The 22705-nt window shown below is 40.4% G+C and overlaps 1 protein-coding gene across 4 annotated transcripts in view; it reads right to left on the bottom strand.

Annotated features, from left to right (window-relative positions):
• Positions 1–707: 707 nt before the first annotated feature.
• The window catches only part of fut8 (fucosyltransferase 8), a 92743-nt gene continuing 70745 nt past the window's right edge, over positions 708–22705 (bottom strand). For all 4 annotated transcript variants that reach the window (XM_011491681.3, XM_020714496.2, XM_020714495.2 and 1 more), the window contains 4 exons: positions 12664–12910; positions 5547–5723; positions 5001–5151; positions 708–2280 (listed from right to left, as the gene is read on the bottom strand). In XM_011491681.3, the coding sequence (XP_011489983.2) occupies positions 1942–2280; positions 5001–5151; positions 5547–5723; positions 12664–12910 (914 nt within the window). In that variant the 3' untranslated portion in view covers positions 708–1941. The remainder of the gene's footprint in view (positions 2281–5000; positions 5152–5546; positions 5724–12663; positions 12911–22705) is intronic.

The raw sequence follows: 22705 nt of genomic DNA, 5'->3' as shown, positions 1-22705 counted from the left end.
TTCAATGAACTGCTCTAAGCTCCGTGCACGTTATGAATGCTTGTTTAAAGCATGGATGGAAAAAGATTTTTTTTTTCTCCCCTCACTCAAAGCCAGAAAGCTCATCTCCTGTGCCAGCACCGTGGCTTTCCTTACGGGCGTCCAATGAAGCGTGCTGATCAGCATCGAAATTAAAGAGGGTTCTGTAATGAAACTCCCAAACCCCCCAGAGTAGAATAACAAGGCTGGCCATAAATAAGACACAAGAATGAGATCATAAATGACTGCAGGAGACGGGACTGAAGACCAACCAGAGCAAGAAGTCCTCTGATGACTTCATGACATTTGATGAGGAGGAATATTCGTGGAGATCCCGCGGTGGTTGTCACAGCCTACATTTGTCCACGTCTGTTTGAAATGGAAAAGAGTTTCGGCTCAAAACGGTGAGAAAACGGGTTCACTTTCTTGTTGAGTGATCCATAAAACAAACCGCGGCAGGTTTTTGAAGTCAGGAGGTGGCTCTAATCCTCTGGTGCTGAAATGACATCAGTTTTAGACGCCTGCTTTCTCTATCAAAGGAGAACTCCAGGTAATGGGTGTAACTCTTGAAAAATTGATGGTCACCCTTCAGGAAGACTTCAAAAAAAGGAAGCCCCTCCCAGTTTGGGATCCTGTATGACTGAACGATCCAGCAAAAGAAGAAGGAGCTCAGACCGGAGGGGGGGGAATATTGTGTTGGTTTCTCAAGTTTATTTGATCTGTGGTTATCAAAGACAATGCCCGAGAACAAGAGTTCAGAAAAAGCCTTCATTATGGGGAGTTTGATATGGCAAAGCCTTTTTCTTTTTTTTTTTTTTTAAACATCGGCATATTTTCCTTTTGCTTCAAAAACAGCAGAGTAAAAAAACAAAAAACCAAGAACAAAAAAACAACAACAGAAGAACCAAAGAAATGGCGAAGATGGACAGAGGGAACAGCAAAGGTCATGTTATCAGTGGAGTGCTTCTTATGGTGAGGGCTGCTTTCGAGTTCTGCTGATGGCCCCCAGCGGAGCGGCTGGAGCTCCCCGCTCCTCTCCAAGTGCTGAGGATGGTTCAGTCCGAGCAAAAGCAGAAACATCGTCCACCAGGCACCGGCTGGTGACGTGGCCCCGACACGCACAGGCACTCTTGATCCCACACATCCATCCTATCGCTGTCTCTCTCACACACACACACACACACACACACACACACATAATACAGTATATTATGCACAAGCCCCATTCACGCAAAGTTAAGACAGTTGATAAAAAGCACAATGTGGTTTTTGTCAAATTAATTGCACGTGAGGATGGAGGAAGCAGAGGATGGAGCATGGCATAAGGAGTTTACAGTACATTCAGTAAATAAAAATAAAATAAAAAAATCAGAAAAAGGCAAGAATAAAATCCAAAACACTGGAAAGAATTAAATAAAAAATCAAATTGCCATTTTTTTTTCTTCCTCTTTCAGTCACCGCTTACACTGGAGCGTGCCGATCTTACAGTAGTCCCGCTGATGGGGGGAAATCTCAGTCAGTTGTGTAGATTTTAATCGTTTTTCTTGCTTTATTTAAAAATTGATGTTCACGTCTACATCTCTACGGACCCGGAGTCACAACGTCAGGTGCAGGGCGGGAAGAGGGGGGGGGGGGGGGGGGGGGTTGCAAGTCGTCCGTGACCTGACATATGCACAAGCATTTACACGAGTGCGCACACAGGAACACACACACGCTCTCACATAGAAACACGCACAGAGTGCATTTTCATTCCTTTCACCCATGGGTTTAGGCTTTTTTCTTTTCTTCTTAGCCGAGCGCAGCGAGCGCGCCTTTCTTTTCTCTTCTGTACAAAAGCAGCCTCCTTCCCTGAAACTGGAGAATACTCATTTCTCCACTCTTCTTCTTCTTCTTTTTTTCTTTTAAGACTCTCATTTTCCTGTTTTACTTCTTTTGAGAATTGAGCAGTTTGTCTGCTTCGGGGTACAGCGGGTACTTCACAGTCTCGATTTTCTCCTTGACCTTGTAGGAGGGGTAGAGGCCAGTGCGGCCCAGTTTGCGATTGATGCCTTTGGAATATCCGTCCCAGTGGTTTCCGGCTACGCCGATCACATCCCCAGGCTCCAAGGGAATGTCCTCGCTGTTGCGCGGCTGGTGTGGGTAGATGGCAATTTGATTGTGGGCGTTTTGACCCCCGAAGTAGTAGATATCGTCCAGAGAGTAGAAGAAGGAGGAGGCGTCCGGATGCAGTGTCTGCATGATCTCATAAGCCACACGGCAAACCTGAAAAAAATAAACAATAACTGGGATTATTTTTTTTGTTCGCGCTGAATGACTGCATGATAATGACGAATGTCTTAATTAAACCGCTCTTCAGCATTGAAAACGGACATAACTGTTCACTGTACGACATCTATGCTCCGTTTCCCTCCTGATACAAAGGCGGATAAAATGAGCTAAGCGACTCACTCCAGTTAAATCTTTCAAGAGGGTTAATAAGCCGAGCATTTGAGCAGGAATTAAGAAGCTCTCCCATTATTTTGTGAGCAGGCAGTAAGCCTTTCTATTCCATCTTACTGCTCGCACTGGAACGTGGAGGACAAAAGGTTTGACTGGTTTTGAGTCAAAGGAGCAACAAACAACCCTATTGTTGAAAACTTGTGAGAGGAAATCAGACAATAAGATCACTGTAGATCACATGGGAGCAACACAAGATGTTCTGGTTTTTGACAAAGGGATATACTTATAATTGTCATTTCTAGAGCTAAAGGACTGAAGATCTTATCTTTAAAACACGAAGGAGTCAACAACTGAGAGCAGATCAGAAAACAGTTACATCAGCTTCCTAATGGGTGCAGTTTTTCCCAAAATAGGGACTTATCAGTGGAAAAAAAAAAAGGCTAGCCGGCTCCTCTAGTCCTCTTATTATGTACGCTAATAAGAACCATATTCTTTCCTCCACTCTACCATAAGAAACAATTTCCTAACTTCTCACTTTATTAGATTTGCACTGTAAGCATTTTTTTTCCATGTGACTTAAGGGGGATTCAGAGCAGCAGGTTTTATCTGCACCACAATTTGTTTCTCCGGATGGATGGAAAATGCTTCACAGTGGTAAAATGGACAGGTGAAACATGTTTACAAATAAGTAATCCAAATTCACATACATCTGATATATAATGACACACATGGGGATGAAATAAAGCATTGTAACTCATAAAAAGAATTAAAAAAAGAATAAAGTGGGTTATCATGGTGAATTCAGTGTAAATGGAGTGAAGGGCACTTCTTAATAGTAATCAGAATATTATCAGGATTAGTCGTTTTCTTCTTCATGCTTCTTCTTTGGCTTTAGAGAGCAGCTGCTGGATTTTCAGGATTTTGGAGGTGATGTGCTGTACTTCCACCTTAAGTTCTGACACCTCTGGTTTTAATTTCTATGCATTCCCACTTGAAGCGCACCAGGGTTCACTTGCAAGTGAACCCAAACTTTTGTGTCCTAACATACCGACATTACCGTATTTTCCGGACCATAAGTCGCTGCGGAGTATAAGTCGCACCAGCCCAAAAATGCATTATAAAGTAGAAAAAAACACAGATAAGTCGCACTGGACCAAAGTTGCATTTTGACGGGAAATTTATTTGACAAAATCTAAGACCAAGAACTAATAACTTGTACAACCTCATATGACACAATCATAGCAGACTGTTTATCTCATAATTTCACAGTAATTCTTTCTCATACTTATTTATTTATTAATAACTATATATATAAATATAAAATATTAATAACTAATACTCTGTTTTCATCCTGTATTTGTAGAAACAGTTGTCATTTTTATTGCATTTCTGAATCTATGAAATCATTGGAAAATAGAATATTATGTTGTTAGCCTTCAAGAGCTTACTGTAAAAGAGTTCGCTGATTCTCTGAGTCACTTAACATACTCTTAACACTTAACATACCTCATACATCAAATTGACCCAGGAACATCATCTCTGTTCCTCACAAATAAACATAACAGGAGGGTTAACAATGTATTTATTTCAATTTATTTCTAATATAAGTCGCTGCGGAGTATAAGTCGCACCCCTTGCCAAACTATGAAAAAAAGGGCGACTTATAGTCCGGAAAATACGGGTAAATGTAAGCCTTAGACACATGCACTTGTACGGGAAGTTGACCCGCACGGGTCCTTCAGGTTTTTGGGTTTTCCGCACCTGTTTAGGGTCGTAGAGAGGAGCGGCTGCTTTTAAAGCGCAAGTGTGTCTTGCACTACCCTTGATGCTTGTACGGCCACCTTCAGGAATGTCATGAAAATGAAAGGTACCATAGTTGTGGATGTGGAAAGAGCAATGTGATTTATTTGTAAGGATAATGTAAGTTGCACGCACTTATGACTTATGAATGATGGAGTCATACGGGGCGTTTATGCCACACACTAGTTGTTAGTAAGGTGCAAATGCTGGCCTCTTAATGACTGTGTACGAATGTTGAACGGACGAGCCGTGCAGGTGATACACACGTGCACGTTGTGTGGGCCTTCAAGATGCCCACACAAACTGTCCAGTTTTCTCATTTCTAACAGTCAGGCGGCACACAAGGATCGCACACACACGTGAACAGCTCTAACGGGCTCCTTGTGCAGCGTTTGGGGAGGTTAAAAACATGAAATATTTGTATGACACGCCTGCGTCTCTCCTACATCACCCTTAATTACCCTAATGTTACGTTTGCTACAACCTGTCGTTCGCAGGATGGCTGTAGAAAAAGTGCATGAACATTTTCACGCTACAAGCTCACTGAGCGGTCTACAACCTTGATTTGCCCAATTCTCGCCCGCAGATCGCCCGTATCCACTCATAAGGGCAGTTGTGACTAAGGCTTAACCTGGTTTGCACCAGATCTTAGAACAAATTGGGCTGTTTTTCAGGGAACAAACTGAGGTGCAGGGCAAAAACAGCTCGGTGTGCCGGAATACTTTCACTAACAATTAGCTCACCTGTGAGGAAAACGTGCAAACCAAGAAGTCTGTCTGCGACAGGAAGTGGATGTCGAGGATGACTCCTCTTAAAGAGTTCTCGGTGTAGCGGTTGTGCAATCCGGCCGACCACGAGATGGAGTTATCGCTGATGAACTCGTAGTCTGGATACCTGAGGAGCAGGGGGCAGAAAAATATGAAAAAACTGAATCACACATTTTCACTTCAAGTCTATCTCTTTATTTTATTTTATTTAGCTTTGTAGCTTTAAATGTGTGAACGTTTCTACCGTAAAAAAAGGTTTACAGCAATAGTTATTAATGTTTAGACTATAAATTGTCACATAATGGCTCAATTAATCAACCAAAAACCAAAACCACCAGGGATGATCCAAAGCATACTTTAATTTAGAATCAAATGGAAATGTCTTGGCTCTTGAATTCAGTCATTCTGATTTTGATTCTTACAATTCTACTCCAATAGGGGGTTTAATTTAAAAGGGCTAAAGGGGAAAGGTGAGGAAAAAGGTTAAGGGGCTGAAGATCAGCTGATCTATCAGACACAGACTTGGTCTTAGCCTCTTGCAGCAGGGAGGGATCATCGGTGGCCAGGTAAACTCGTTTTTTGTCAACACGAACACGTCTGGCCAGAAGCTGGAACTGTTCCTCCACGTGGAGCATGTACTCCTCTATGGGGTGGAAAGCTGCCTCAGTCCCCACTTTATCAGTCCTCCTCACATGGACTCTGCAGACAAAACAAAAAAAGATGGAGTTAGTATCACAGCGCTTGGACTCAAAGATTCTCAGGCGAATTGCATTTTTTTTCTATTAGTAAAAAACAAACAAAAAAATAGATCCTCTCAGATCTACTGAATTATACAACTGTCTTGCTTCTCCATCTGCTTTGTGCCGACAACCTCCTTGAGGAGCACATGACAATATCACAACTCTGAATTTGTTGCTGGCTTTCCCCACTTCATGATGAAAAATGCTATTCATTCCCGACCTGTTACCACCGCTCCACCACGGGAGCCGCCTCGTACATGGAGCTCGCCACGGGTCGGAAAATGGCTTACTTCAAGTTCCAAGCAAATGAAGCCAATTCAGTCAGCATTTTTCGCAATATGGACGTCACCATGTTAGAGCCACACAATGTCAGTAAATAGTTAAGTAAGTCAAAGTATTTTAAAATCAATGCAAAAAAACAAAACAAAACAAAAAGTACGTATAGTTTAAAAAGATGTGAGATTTCCTTGTTGACAAAATTCAGGACAAAATCAGATGAAAGATGAGTTTCAATTCAAAGAGTCAGGATATGGAACAATGAAAAAGAATCAATTAAAGAAACCAAATTACCAATGACCTTTAAAAAACTTGTAAAAAAAAGGTTTCAAGAATAAAACAAGTGAACCTTGTTGCTTAATTCCAGGTACTAGAAAGACAAAGTTGCCAGTGACGTTTATTCTAAACTCAATGCTTGAAGCATCTGACAACTTTAATATCTTTTATGTAACTTATATTTGTTTAGAAACAGTGCTCTTTTTTAAAATAAAAAAATGGAATTGATTTGATTGGTCGGACTCAGTCTGAGTCAACGTTTTTATGGAAACCACTCTAGCAGGAGTGAGCTTGTGGGATGTCCGCTCCACTACCACAGAAGGTGGGCTCTGGAGAATCTGTCAAGCGGTTCAAATGTGAGACCGCATCCTTTTATTGAGGCATCTGATTGGTCAATTTTTAACTTGATTAACTTGCACTATAGATAGAATATGATTAGCAAGAAGATGCTAAAAAAAGGTATCAAAGCAAGACTAGTTATTCTGTCTATCAAAGTCTATGGAACGTTACCCAGGGGGAGGGATCATTCAGTCCATTTTTTGTATACAGTCAATGGTCAGGATCTCCTCAGCGAAAGTCATTGGTGCTATAAAAAAATGTGGTTTCTGGGAGTGAAACGTCTTTTCCGACGTCTTTTCCCCCCCATCCCCTGTGAAACGATGAGGCAAACACAGAAAAAGTGCTTCAGAAGTTCAAAGAAAGCTCTGCTCTTGATTTCTACCATTGGCAAGGTATCAATCATCGACTGTGCTGGGGTGCCAAAGACTGAAAGTGAGAAGAATGTGGGAGAAAAGGTGACAGGAGTGCTGGAGTGTATCATCTCGTATCATCTCTGTGTCCTCTGATTAGGCAGAGGTCTTGACATCTGCTTTTTGTCAGGATCCCTCTCTCCTGCTGCTTTGTTTCTTTCATGTCTGCTCATCTTTGTTCCTGCAAACCCTGTTTTTCCTTTGCCCTTTTCTCTCTTGTCAGAGCAGCAGAGGCTGCATGGTTTCGTGCATCTCTTCGCCATTTCCTCCCTCCTCTGCTCCCACCAGCTCTCTCCCACACGACAGCAACAGTAATTTAATTCATTCCCATCTATTCATAAGGTATTGGCAAGGCAGGGCAAATCTCGCAGTGGGCGTAAATGCATTCATTAAAGACACAGGACACACGCGGCGCTCTAGACACAGCCAGTGCTGATTCTTGCTGAATATGACAATTCTATATAGGCCGAATAAATCACACGTTAGAGAATGACCCCCGGGGTTTGAGTGCCAACCACACACAAGTGAAGAAGACCAGGAAACTTCATTATATCTAAAACCTGACAAAATCACTCATTATTGCATAAACTAAAAGGCACATTTAGTGGCTATGAAATCTGCTTTGAGATCAAAACGTGCCAGACTTGCAATCAAGATTTCCCTTTACTACTCAAATTAAAGATGATGGTAAACAGCAAGATACTTCAAAAAGTTCTTAGTTCTTAAATTTCAGACCCCTGAAAAGCTTCGTAGGTCTCTGCAAAATTAATTCTTACATCCCCCCAAAAAAATCCCTTGATTTGAGTCCCTTGGTGACATTCAACTGCTCTGATATTTGATGACTTTTGCAGTTGCATATGTTGATTTAATAAGTCCCCATCACTGGAAAATTCCTGTTGTAATTTTCCTTCAAAACATTTCCTCCTTCTACTTTTCTCCAGAATCTCCCGACCTAGGTTGTCAAATAAAATCATGCAGAACCTTTATCAAATGTTCAAAGATATCAGTATCACACTTTTTTTAAAGGAAAATACAAAAGTCCAGTTATGTCCAAAGTTTGGAAATGTAGTTTATAGCAAATGAAGTCAATTTTGTGTGCAGCTATTTTTCCTTTTATTAGCCATTTAGTGTGACCCATAGAAAATGGTTTATGTCTTGCTCCGACAAAATGAAGTCAATACAATGGCCATTTTTTAAAAATATGAACACCACCATGTTGGAGCCAGACATCGTCAGTAAGCAGTGATTAGTCCGTGTCAGTCTGAGTCATCGTTCCACTGGCAACCACTCTAACCAATCAGGAGTGAGCTTGTTGGAAGTCTTCACTCCTTCCACCAGAAAGAAGGCTACATAAAATCTGTCAATCAAACATTTTGAACATTCAACATGAGACCGCATACTTTAATTGAGGTATATGATTGGGGAGTTTATCTTAGGAATAAGGCTTGACGAAGCATCCATTACCAGAAATTAATCGACAACACGGAGGCCTGAACTGTCCAACTCAAAGTCAAATTCACCTAACAGGTCAAAGGAAACTATAAAATCACTTGCGTCTCTTTGACTGTCTTGCTATGTGATAAACTGTTGAACAATGAATGTCAACCTATGTTCTGAGTTCGCTCTGATTAATGACTATTGTTTACACCAGCTCAAGCATATAGAACATTTGGGCTATGTGACCAGAACTACTTTTTTAGGTGTCCATTATCACAGTTATTACGTTTTAAATAAACACCCTGCAGCCAATCAAAATAGAGTATTCAACCAGGCCATGCAATGAAGAAAAAACATGAAAAAAGAATAGGATTAGCAAGAACATGTTAAAAAAGGCAGTAAAGGAAGAGTGGTTATTCTGACAAATGTAATAACTGAATCACCGATAAACTGATTTCACAAACATTTTTTTTACCTGTAAAGCTAGACCTAATATATATAACACCTGTAGAACATATCTGTTTTTTCAATGAACCACATCTTTTTTGTTTCATTTCTATTTGACTTTGAAATTGTGCCTTCTGCTGATCTAGGCTTTTTGCTGGGCTTTCTTCATTGCTTGGTGCTCATTCTATCACCAACCCGTTTTTGAATGTTGCCATTTATATCATCCTCTCTGATTGCCATGGTGATGCTGCAGCTGCAATCCAAGCTGGATCCCTCTCCATCATTTCCTCTGACCATCCTGGCAACCATTATACAGCATTAACTCATGCGATGGAAGACTTAATGACAGCCACCCGCTCTGTTACTGTTAAAGGAGAGCCAGCACAGACAGCGTGGCTACAGTGGCCCATGCATTGAGGGGACGGGGCGCCCATTGGCATTTATATCTCTGTATCTTGAACAGGACACCTGGCTTCACCAACACTACTTGCTTTCTGACTCTTCCTCTCAGAATTCAACTCTTCAACCCCACTTTTACATCCAACACGTCCCGCCCCTCTCCACCTCTACGTCCCTCCCTCCACAATGCACAGCAGTGTTCAATCACTTTATTGCAACATAGGTGCAGTGAAGTGAAGGTATTGAGAGTTGAGGAGGGAAAACTATGCGATAAGATACTTTATTCTATCCATCTCACATTTCAATGGAGATGGTGGAATGGAGAGTGAAACGGACATAGATGGGCGTGCCGGAGGGAGGTTTGGTAGAGTGAGAAACATAAAGAGTGTTGATAGAAAGGTGTGGATGAGAGTGAAAGGGAACGCGAGAATGGATGCATGCCCAGGGATTACGAAGGAGACTGTAAAAAAAAAGAAAAGAAAAGAAACATGAACAATTCAGGAAAAAAGGGAAATAAACATCAATGACGGGGTGTGTGCGGAAAGGAATATTAAATAAATGAATAGGAAATGTTCAAAAAGGGGGTGAATAGAAAGAGACTGATGAGACGAACCAGGTGATGGAAAGTGAGAAAAAAAAAACAACGAGAAACAGAAGAAAACACAGAGATTGCTGGCGATGGCTTGCAGCTAAATGCAAAGAAGATGTGTAGAAAAATAGAAGATGAAGGAAAACTCAGAACCACGTGGGAGACGGATTTAAACTTTTAAACTAGTTCCTCTTTTGAAGAGTTGAAGCTAGGTCTCATGCAAAGCTGCGGAAAGGTTAGCAAACGAACTACGGATTCTACAGTCTCCTGTGGAAACCATACATGCTGTCCCAGAGTCTACCAGACTAAATGGGTTAAAACAACAAGACAGAATCTTTCATAACGTCTGAAGTTCTGACAGAAAGAATTATTCATGAGTCAGGAGAGGCTGCTGGAAGGAACACCAGTGTTGGTTAGTGAGCGTAAACAAGCTTCCAAATGTGTCCAGCCGAGCTGCTTGAAAAGATGCTTTCATAAGTAATCTGGTGAACATTTATACAATTAAAGAAGATCAGGGTTTACTGCACTAAAAACAGACATTAAAATGACTGAGGATGGCTTTCGTCCTTTACGTTAGGATTAGAGGAAACACGTTTATGACCGAATAAAACAGAGTTAAGCTCAATTACAGCTATAATGTTATTCATGCAAGAATATCTTTAGAAAAAAAAAGTCAGCCAACAGCTCAGAATTTGATAAAAATGAAGAAATTCTACTGACAGCATAAAACATCACCTACAGATTATTAATATGTGAAGCTTGAAAATCATGCTTTAGTGAGGCTTTGAGCTGACTTTCTATATGGGGTCAAATCAGGATCAGCTTGAAGTGAATAAAAAACAGATGGTAAATATGGAAAAACAAGAAATGAAATTTTGAAAATGTAAACTTAGGCTCAGCACCAAAAGGGAAAATTCTGAATGAAAACTGTAAATGGAACAACTGAGAGCAAAGGGAGAGAAACAAACAAACAAACAAAAAAAAAAAAGTTGAAAAAAAAACCAGCAGTTGTTACAAATGGTAGCATTTTTCGGTTTATTGTTTCATATGTACTTTGAAAAAATGCAATGTTTCTTCTAAGTTTACCATGTATACTTTTAAGTTCAAAACTGTTTTCCAAATCTCAATTTTCTTTTTCAAAGTTGTCTATTTTTTTCTAATTTTTAACAATTCTTTAAAATGTATTTTTTCTTCTTCAAATTTACCATTTTATTTATCTCGATGTGTAATTTTATGTTGAAAACTGCTTTCAATTTGTTTAAATTCAAATTTAAAATGTCTATTTTTCAAATTTTCTTTTAGGTATCAAATTTATCTTTTTCAAATTAAAAGATTTGTTTTTAAAATTTTCAATAGTTCCTTCCTGAAGGTTTAAAAATTTCGAGTTTAAAACTATTTTCAAATTTTCCTTTTTTTTTCAAATGCAACATTTTATTTTTCACATTTTCAGTATTTCTTTCGAGCCTAAAATCTATTTTTTCAAATGTACTTTTTTTAATTACAATATTTGTTACAAGTTTACATTGTTAAAACTGTTTTCAGATTTCTTTTTTTTCTTCAAATTTTGTTTTTATATTCACTGATTTGACCCCATACTTTTATCTCATTCCATTGTCTTAAATTGTACATTTAAACAAAACTGAACAGCGTATTCTTCTTTAATACCCTCTGTGTTCAAAGTTTATGGGCAAAGTAATGTGATCCCTCTAAGGTCGACCTGCTTGGATCAATAATGCTTTACTTTCTGATTAAAGAAATAAAAAAGTACAGGTCTGTGAAGTTAGCAGGGTTTAAACTAAAACTAACTTTACATTTGGGGACTATCAGGAATAAATGTGCAGGTTGTGAGTTTTAGCAGAGTCTGGATGACAATGTAGGTCAGCTTTTCATAAGACTGCTGTGTTTAGGCCTCTCGTGGGATTTGTTGACAAGAAGAAAAATGTAATAAAACGGCAGCACTAATTAAAAAAGACCACTGAAGATAAAAGAATGGCTGCCAGGCCACTGTGTTGGTTTTTTTTTCCAGTAATAATGGATCTCGTTGCTTGTTGGGTTGAGATTTATCGGCTCTGAAATTGCCTTTGGTCTTTAGTCATACTTCATATAAATTATCCAGCGTTTAGTGGGGCGTCGACAACAACTAGATCAAAGAAGTTGAGATCGACAGTTCGATCCCCAACATTTCTGAGGCTCCCAGGGCGGGACACGAAGCCTCAAAATACCATCAGAAATGTTTATATATATATATATATATATATATATATATATATATATATATATATATATATATATATGGGATGCATAAATATAAACCCAGTGAGAAGTTTATGAACTTATGGTTGTTTGCAGCACACTGTGGGGGTTCCAGAGGGTGCAGATCGTTTAGTGATGAAATTTCATGCAAAACAGGCAGTTAGGCTGTTTTGAATGAACATGAGTTGGATGATTATCAGAAAAACAGTAAAAACTGAAGCCTTGAGTGCATAAATGTAGAAAATAAAGCCACTATCAAATGAAGTTGCTGAAAAAAAAACTCCAGAATTGGCCTTCCACTATTATCATTCAGTGTTAATTTCAGGCTCCATTCTTGAATTTCTTTGTCTTATGTTCTTTCATCATAAAGCTCTTCTAAAGCTTTACTGCAGATGAGTAATAGAAGAGCAAACTGCATTACTGGAGCTTTAAAGTCCAAGAAAAAAAGAGCCACACAAGCACAGCCTCCTTACCCAATGATGGGATGCTTGAAGCCCAGCTTGGCAGTACTCTGTTGGATCTCCTTCTCCAGCCACCCCTGAGGACGAACCAGGTATTTGACGAACTGGGACACCCACCAGACGGACGGGTCGCCGTGCAGACGGTGCAGGCGCGGGGCCAGGTCTTCTGGGATTGCCAGGGGTAAGTAAGGGGGTCGAGGGTGAAGGCTGTCCACTATAGGCAACTCCACAACCTGAACGTCCTTATCATGAGCCTCCCCTAGAATGATTTAAAAAAAAAAAAAAGGGAGGGGGGGGGTCAAACATGACACTATGGATTTAGAAACAAAACAGATGTGGGTTATCTGGGTTTTCCTGAGTGCAAATAATCATTTAGCGGTTTTCATAAAACATTTTATCAAAATTCGAGTCACAAATGTAGATCATGATAAAGTTGTTTTGTCTGATTACCAACAAGCACTCAATAAGACAAGTAGAAAACATGACAGCAGAACATGGCTTTGAGATCTGACTTGCATTTATGCAATCTGCAAACTTTTGGACACTTGCAAATATTTAAAACCTTGTTTTTAGACATTTGAGATATTTCAAACGGTTTTAACTTAAATCTACAGCATTTTTCTCAAAATCAGCAAAAGTTTTCGTCTCATTAGGAGCTAGGATCTAGAAATAAAGAAATTACTATAGGAAAATACGTCAAAATCCTTTTGCTCCAAACTAAAAAAAAACTCAAATTGCACCGCATTGTTATTTTAAAGTTCAATAAAAGTTAAGTTAGAATGGCATATATTATCATTATTTGTGAACCACATATTTAGAGTTATATTCGAAGAACAAGAGGAAGTTTAGGTTTTTTGAGGATTTCTTAAGATGGGCCAACTTTTAATGAGATTGTATTCTTATTCTGTTCATATTTTGTTCTAAATTGAGGCATTTCAATTTATTTCACAAGTTTTTTTGTCTCTAATTTGGCCTACAACAATTAGAATTAGTAGTAGTTCTTTTACAATAAACTACAATTATGTACAGACAAACTCAAAACATATAAACTATTTGCTAAGAACTATAAAGAAATACTAATTTTTAGACAATATATCACTCAATTTGAAGTAATTTTATCAAACAGTTTTTTTAGCTCATTTTTTCTTCATTTAATGCTTGTGTGAAATTTCTTATTTCTAGGCATTCTAGGCATTCTTGCTGCATGGACGGATCATTTACAATGGTCAAGTTACCTTTTTTTTGGAATAATGTTCTTTTCCTTTGCCCTCTTTTTACAGTGCAGTTTCCAGGTTACAAATTGCACATAAATGGACAAAAAACCGCTAATCTTTTAGTGGTCGTATAGTGCTTGGTAGCGTTTCATTAATTGTTTCAGGTATTATAGCGGCGTCCAGCTTTGGTGACTGGCAGCCACTCTTTACCTGGCCTTGCTCAAAGGTCAACTTAATCTCCTTTCTATCAAGCAGAGTAAGGCAAAGGGCAGCTGTGCTAGGGACCCGGATTTGAGGAGTAAAGAGAGGGGCGGTCTGTTATTTGAAATCAGCACCCCTAAGGCCGGGTCCTGCTTGGAAGAAGCCCCGAGCACCAGGTTGAGCAGCGCTGATTTATGAAGGTCAGTACTTTGGACTGCAGAGCGCCTCAACGTGCTGCCAGACTTCCCCGACTGCTGTTTGCACACAAACACACACGCGGTGCACACCTGCAAGGGCAACCGCTGTGCAAATGTGCACCTCGGCGCTACTCATGATCACGTACATGATTTTCTGAAGGGAAGAAAGCAAGGTGGTCGGACAATGATAACTTACACGACTCCAAAAAAAAAATAAAAAAATACAACAATAAAAAGAAATATGCCTTCATACTCTTAATCACACACAAAGAATCCCAGCTAATCACATCTAACCAGAAGGAATATGCCTGGCAGACACAACCTTGCTTCTATTTCAGAGTGCAACACAGAGCAGAGCAGAGCGCGTGTTTGAGTAAAATCCTTTTGATTTTTCATAAAAATATTGCTGCTTTTTCAGACTAAAGTGGCTTTTGTAACAGCCGCAGACAGGCCTCTAATACAGATGCAGCCTCAATATGACACTTCCAAATAAATGGCATAATGAGTCATTAAAAATGGCCTTTCACAGACAGGGTGCATAAAAAAAACATGTTAAAAACAAGGACAGAAACAGAGGCTTCCATTTCTGTGTGCATGACGGAGCATGAACTGAATATAAATTGGTAGACGTATTAAATATTGAACAGAAAAAATATTCCCAGGCCCCGTCTTTGCTTATATAACAGCCCTGGCATGAATCACATATGGGGGTATGGGCACATTTTCAGTCCTGCACTTCTATAACTACTATACCAATATTCAGCAGATATTTCTCTCTTAATTGCATGGCTTAATTAAAAAAAAGGTCAGCAGCAAAAGGGCAGAGAAAATAGCATTTTGCATTTATTTTGACCCCAATTTCACTCCCAACAGTATCAACCATAGAATATTTAGTCAATTTATTTGTTTTTGAACCTTCAGACTTATGCTTCAGTCCTGGATATTGCGTTGACAATAGGCTAACTGGGTCTAGAAAACGGCTCAGGAAAATAAAATGTAATTATGTTGTATGGTAAACAGATGCACACGCTTTATGAAAACATTACAGATAAAACTGCACAAACACAAAACTTATGTGAGATGTTTATTGCAAAAGGGAAGAATCACCAATCATTTCTATTCATGAAAAAGACATCGGGGTTTTTTTTTTCATGAAATTCTAAAAACTAAATCTACAAACACTTCAAAGCACATTCATGAACCCTGAAGGGATGAGCAATAGAAAAACATATATTTTTAAATGCCTTTTTTTCCATTTATTTCAAAATAAAGTGAAAGTAATTTGCTCTGAAATGGGTGCAGTGAAGGTTTTTTTTTGGAACGTTAAATAGTTTTGAAGCACAATATAAAAACACAGAGGAATGTTTTGTGAGAAAAAAAAATGAAAGCCTCAAACCTGTAAGTACTATGAGATAAACAGGGAGCATCAAAAAAAAATCTAATCTTTCCTGGAAATTATTTCTATTAAAGCAAATTAATAAAAATGGCCGATACAAGTTATAGATTATGGACGAAAAAGTTCTTGTCATCTATATATTGAACTCCAAAGCCCCAGCATGCATGTCCTATAGGCACTGTAATCACTTCTAGGAGGCTGCGCTAACACAGAGTTTCTGTATTGAATTTTCGGACTACAGAGGAAGCTAAGATGAATAAATGTTTCATAACGCACTTTCCAACTAGAAAAACAAAAGTGACACCATCCAGACAGAAAATAGTCTCTCCATTCATAATACATAACAGCCAGAGTGGATGAGCTTGGAGATCTCTTGTTCACTCTTGAAGTGGAGGTGGGACATCACGGCGCCTCTGCTGCTTTCAGAATCATTTGTAAATCAGAAATACACACACACACAAAAAGCTTTAAGGAATCTGCAGCTCTTTGCAAATTAGTGGTTAGTCTTAAACAGAACCTGCTTCCTCTGTGTTTTCAATTTGCTGAGGTCGTCTGCAAAATGTCCAATCTCTGCTGTCTATTAAACAGTAAATTAAAGGCAGCAAAAACACAAGCAGACCTAAAGGCAATTCTGGGTTTTAAACTTCTTAAACTCTGACCGCTTTAACACTGATCTGTCTGAAATAAAACAAGTCTCATTGTCTGTTAGGATTTGCAGTTCTAGGCTCCAACCTAAACTAACTTTTACTAAAACTTCTGCCGAAAAAATTGAAAAACTTTAGAAAGTGTTGTAGCTACTGCATCAATGTCAACATTCGGATTGGAGACACTGAATTATTATCCTCTCCTTTTTTTCTAAAACTCAATTTCTCCAGGTTTGACGTTTCGGTGTCCAGAAAAAGATGGTTCTCCAACAAATGCTTCCTTGCAATTTGTTACACTAGAGATCAAGATGGAGAAAAAGTCCAGTCCTCGTTAAATTCTTGTGTTGATGATATAGGGAAGTCCTTTTTGCTGCAGCCAAAGCTTCAAGTTTTGACAGTTTTGAGTTTATTAAGTGAGGAAATTATCTAAAATGATGATATTTCACTTCACACAAATTTTATATCAGGATGAAAGATTTTTCTGGGATTTAACTGTTGTATCTTCAAGTAAAACGTGGGGAGCCAGTTTAGCTCGTGCTGGTTTGCGGCGCCTTCCATCCGTGAAACCCGAGTTCGACTCCGGGCTGCTCCCTGTTCCCTTCTCTACCTCTGCCGGTTCCAAGCCCGGTTTGAGAAGGTTGCGTCAGGAAGGGCATCCGGCGTAAAACATTGCCAAAATCTACCATGCGACTCGTTCGCTGTGGCGACCCCTGATGGGAGAAGCCGAAAGTGGAAGGAAAGGATCTTCAAGTAAAACGTGTGCCAATGATTTGAGATTTTTGTTTAGAATCAGTCAATTCTTCAAATGTTCATGAAGCGTATGATGTTTTGTTGCACTTTCTAAATCATGAAAACTGAATCTGAATTAATTCAGAAATTGTTCAATAGAGTTTAAAACACACAGGAAAACTCAGTAACTACTTTCAGTAGGCCTGCACATAAATCGTAAATTTATCGTTATCACGACATCAAGCTGTGCAATTTGCATATCGCAAAAGACAGTGAAAATCGCAATAAATGGTTACTTTCTTCTTTCTCTTTCGGCCTTTCCCATCAGGGGTCGCCACAGCGAAACAACCACTCTTTCGAGGATGAGTCGCATGGTCAACTTGGCAATGTTTTACGCCGGATGCCCTTCCTGACGCAACCTTCTCAATTTATCCGGGCTTGGGACCGGCACAGAAGCAGAGAAGGGAAACAATAAATGGTTACTTTAAATGTGCTAAAACAATCTTTTAGCTATTTGCTATTTGTTCATGTATCGCAATTTATACCGCCATCGCAATTTTGATCACTAATAACACATTTCGCGAGATCCCCTCATATCGTGCAGCCCATATTTTCAGTGATAAATTATTGGGCAAATATTTTTTTCTAATAAAAAAATATTTGAAAGAGGGGGGGCCCACTCCATACGGCAACCCCTCCTGTGGTTGCCGTATGGAGTGGGCCCCCCCTCTTTCGGTTTTATTTGCACCTTAGACATGTAGGGCCCTTGGTAGGGGGGGTGCTTGGACATCACTGCCAGCAAGCAGCGGATGTCCTCCTAGCACCCTACCCGCAAATTTTAACCGCACCTTAGACATTTAGGGCCCCTTGGTGGGGAGGGTGAGGGGACGTCACTGTGAGTAATCAGGAGACGTCCCCTTAGTGCCCTACCCGCCAATTTTAACCGCACCCCCCTTAGTACACACACCCCTCCCCCCTCAATATATACATCCCAACATAAACACACACACATGCACACACACACTCTCTCAAACACACATACACGCACACACATTTTGCAAGGAAGGTGGGACCTAGGACCATCTGTCCCCTGCCTCTTCCCTGGTGGGGGGTACGGGCCCCTTTGCAACGGCGGCTGTGTCCCCGGGGTGCTGGCTTCCTGGGCCCGGCGGTGCTCTCTCCGCGCGGTGGGGGGGTTCACATTACATCTGAGCCGGGGGTGTTCGTGTCCCTGGGGGGTGGGTTCTGGTCCTTGCTCCTGAGTGCTGGGCCCCGCCAAATTTCCAACTGTGGCCGAGCCTGGTCGGGCCATATTTACAACACCCCTTGTGGGCCCTCTTTTTTCCCCGGGGTTCCCCCCTCCTGGGCGGGGGCGGCGGGCCCCTGCCTCGCTCCTCCCTGGACCAACCGTGGGCCGGGCGGATGGCTGCCTGGAGTGCGGAGTGGGTCTCCCTTGGGGGGTCCTGGCCCGTACCTGGGGTTGGGGCGGGGGGATGCCCGGAACTCCTGGGTGGTGGTGGGGTGCTCGTCTGGGGCTGTGGGCGTCCTTCTCCGGTGGGGCCCTGCGTTGGGTTCTCCCGGCGCGGCGGGGGGGCTGCTCTCCTGGTTGGGCTGGGGCGGCGCCCTCTTTCCCTCCGTGCCTCCCTGCTCTCTGGCTCTGGGGGCCTTGCGGCGGCCCTGCTGGCCCTGGCCTGGGTGGCGGGCTTGGTCGCCCGGGCGGCGGTTGTTCCCTGCCGGTTCCCGTGTGGTGTTGGGGGGAATCCGGCTGCCGCTGCTGGTGCGGTGGGGGTCTTGGGGTGGGGATGGCTGGGCACTCTCCCTCCTTCTTTTCACGTTCCACCATCCATTTTAGAAGAACATAAACACTCACCTGAGCACAGGTGTTAGCTCAACAGACTGAATGACTGAAATATTTCACACTAGTTGGTTTTAAGGCATAAGTATGCGTGTGAACACTATCTGTTTTGTGTACATGTCGACAGGTGGACATTTTTGCAACTAACAGGTGTGTTTATAACATTTGAGTGTGTGTGTGGACAGGTTCCGCCCTTTTTTTTTTTTTTGTTTTTTTTTTTTTTTTTTTTACATTTGAACCTTACCATAATGATTAACAACCAGTAAACTTGTTGCTTTATGCTGCTTCATGGTCTTATCCCCCTTCCCCTCCTATTATCACCCCCTACCCCCCCTCTCTCTAACGTCCCTCTTTCTTCTTCCCCTCTTTCCTTTTCCGTCCGGTCCAACACCAAAGATTTTCAGACATGTTTGAAATTAATAAAGTTTGGCCTCAATTACAAAAGGGGTTTATTCAGACATACCTTTGGTTTGTCTGAAGATTGATAACCCCTCTTGTTAAAGTAAAATATGTCCAACCCAAGAGGCCCTCAGGTCTCATCTGTCTGCCTAGCTGTTGGACAGGACAAGTAAAAAAAAAAAAAAAAAAAAAAAAAAAAAAATATTTTTTTCTGCGCCCTGATTGGCTGTAGACCTTGTGAATCAATTTAATCAATGTTGTGTCTTTGTACAGATTGCATCAAGATGTACAGTAAATCTTTGATCACAACCAGATTTTTCGTTTCAATCTATGATACTGAAACTATTTTTCTAGGAAGGTTTGAACTTAAACAAGAGAGAAGAGTGACAAAAAAGTTGGAGAAACGTGTCTAAAGAGCGTAGTGAAGGGTTTACAGCTATAAAACATCTATAATCCTGCTTAGCAGAATTTACCCATCGTAGGTTATTTTTAGAATGTACTGTATCCAGGAACACAAAAGCAGGACTATTCTACACCCCATAAGAAATTCAAAACTGTTATAAACACTTTGGGAAACTTGGAAATTTCCTGCAACGCTCACTGTATCTCGTTAGCAACAGTTGCAGCTCAGTGAGATACAAACCTTACTGTAATAAGGTGGCTACTGAAGTTGTTGCTGCTTTTCTATTGTCTTGACCTTGCTTGTGCGGTTTAATCCACTGAGCTGAGTCGTGTAACCAAAAATTAGACTCTGAACAAGCAGCTCATTTGGTGAAAAGAAAAAATGCTTTTATAAAGCTCAATTGAATCGACTTATCTTGTTCAAACTGAAAGAGGAGGTTCAGAGATTCTTAAGGTATATTTTATGGGCTCAAGTGTATTTTGAAACCTCTCGATGGTCTTATTGTTTTCTTCTAGTCTGGGCTGCAGCTCCAGTGTGCTGTTTACATGTGGAAGTTGTTCCCGTGAACCTACAATGAACGGCCAAACGCACAACTGAGTCCATCTTTGATGCATTCGTGATCCTGACAACATGAAAAAGCCTTTGAAAAAAAAAATAGAGTGGTGAAGGATCACAAGACTCTTTCCAGTGGAAACAAAGGCCTCATCACAGCATGAAGCCAAGTCGAGAAAACCTTCCAGGTAAAAGTCACCCAGACTGAAAATCAGAGCTTCCCATTGACCTACAAAAGTTCATTTTCATCAAAAACCAAGACCAGACTACATATTTAAACGATAAACCAGCACCAGATAAACAGAAAAAACAAAAAAAAACACTTGGAACCAACATGTTCCGCATCACAATTGAAGCTGGTTCCGGCTGTGTGATGTGCGAGCGTCGATAAAACTGGGTCACAAGTCCTTATGAAGAAATGACAGAAGACAGAGGCGGGCCGATGAGTTGTGAAGTGTACAGGGATGTACTGTCTGCTTAGATTTAGCCAAATGCCGAACAGATGAGTGGAAGAAGCTTTACAAAAGAAAAAAAAAAAGATCCAAAATCTGCTGCAAAAGCAATATCTAGTGCTAGTTTCTGTTTATCTGGTGCTGGTTTATCGTTTAAATATGTAGTCTGGTCTTGGTTTTTGATGAAAATGAACTTTTGTAGGTCAATGGGAAGCTCTGATTTTCAGTCTGGGCGACTTTTACCTGGAAGGTTTTCTCGACTTGGCTTCATGCTGTGATGAGGCCTTTGTTTCCACTGGAAAGAGTCTTGTGATCCTTCACCACTCTATTTTTTTTTTCAAAGGCTTTTTCATGTTGTCAGGATCACGAATGCATCAAAGATGGACTCAGTTGTGCGTTTGGCCTAGTGAAGGCAAAAAAAGAAAGAGCAGCATACTAATATATGTGAAGCTAAACAAAACTACAGTAGAATTTTTGTTTTAAAAGCTATACATATCAGTAAAAGTTGGCAGAATTTTGAATTTTTTCTCTACATGCCTTCTTTCTGGGCTGTGATTGTGTCTGTGTGGATTTTCTAGTAATGTTTTGCTTTTCCCCATTTTGCATTTGCGGCAAGAAAATCAGTAGGTCCCATAATGACTCCATTCCTATGTTTGATGTTTCCCCGAAGCAATATGTTTTCCCTGACAGAAATACCCTGTCACACACACATAAACCATGCATCTTCTTTGGGTCTATAAACGTCTCACATCCTCAGGGAAACACTTTAGAGAAATTGGGCGAGCCACGGTGAGGAAAAATAGGATTCTTTTGTGTTTGCTGTTAAAAATCAGAAAAGTCACTTTGCCCAAGAAAAAATAAACAATCCAGAGACACGACACAGCATTGTTTGTCCAAAAATGTGCTACATGAGCAAAAATAACTCGCAGGATTTAGGAGTGGCAAAAATGTGAACACTACCACAAAACCAAAGCTTTTACTATTTAAGAATTAAAAATAAATTTGAGGGAATTTAGCAAAAAGAAAAAAGTATTAACTGCATTCAAACAGTGTAGTGGCATAGAACGAACATTCCACTTAATTAGTAAGGCATTGGGTGAATATCTACTGATTAATCCAAGACTTTACCATCCTTTTGTGGTCTAGTGCCCCAAGGAATGAGCTTGTTTGCATTAACGCAGCAGACATGACCACAGGCATAGTTAAGTAGGTAGCACATTTACTTTTACCATCTTGTTAGCCAAAACAGGAAATTAAAAAGGCAAGAGCATTCAGAAAATGAACCGACTGAAAACCTGGAGATGCCTCTGTGGCATGTTTGCCGCATGTTCAACAGTTCTCCAGCAGACAATCGGAACCACGGCAGAGACATTCATTACATAGTGAGAAACGACACATGAAAGGTGTGACAATGTAGGAGGGAACGCATTCGGAGAGCAGGAGATGAGAAACAAGAGGAAAGCAAGCAGGAGAGTAAAAGTCAAATGATGCAATGGGAGAAAAATTAAGAGCTAAAAGGGATGAAAATACGAAGACTAAGAGAGAAAAACTCAAGTAAAGAGAGAGTTGGGTATAATACAAACTGAACAAAAATGGCTTCAGATTGCAAAAGTTTTACCTTGAACAACATGAACACGGAATATGATATTGATAAAACAGAGTAGTAAGGAATATAAAAGATCATAAAATACTTTTTTCTTTGATTCCATTAAAGACATTTTGATAAGAATGACAGTACCGTGATTTAGCCGCAGGTTAAGCTGTTTTCGGAAAAGTCCCGCCCCTTTAATTGTCTCCACCAATCATTCTTGGAGGTTTAATCATACGTCATCAGTCTAACCAATCAGAAGTGGTTAAAGTCTTCACTTCCTTGTTCCAATTTAGCTCATAAAGTCTCTCAATTCCAAGCAAAGTACCAGCTAAAGCTCGTCTTTAGCGGAGAGGCTTTCTGCGGGGTCCGTGGAACAAGTGATCAAAGTGATAGAGCTCAGAGAAGAGAGTCTTTCTGCCAT

This window comes from Oryzias latipes, chromosome 24 (assembly GCF_002234675.1).
Source record: "Oryzias latipes chromosome 24, ASM223467v1".
NCBI lineage: Eukaryota > Metazoa > Chordata > Actinopteri > Beloniformes > Adrianichthyidae > Oryzias > Oryzias latipes.
This window is presented reverse-complemented; position numbering and strand designations above follow the sequence as displayed.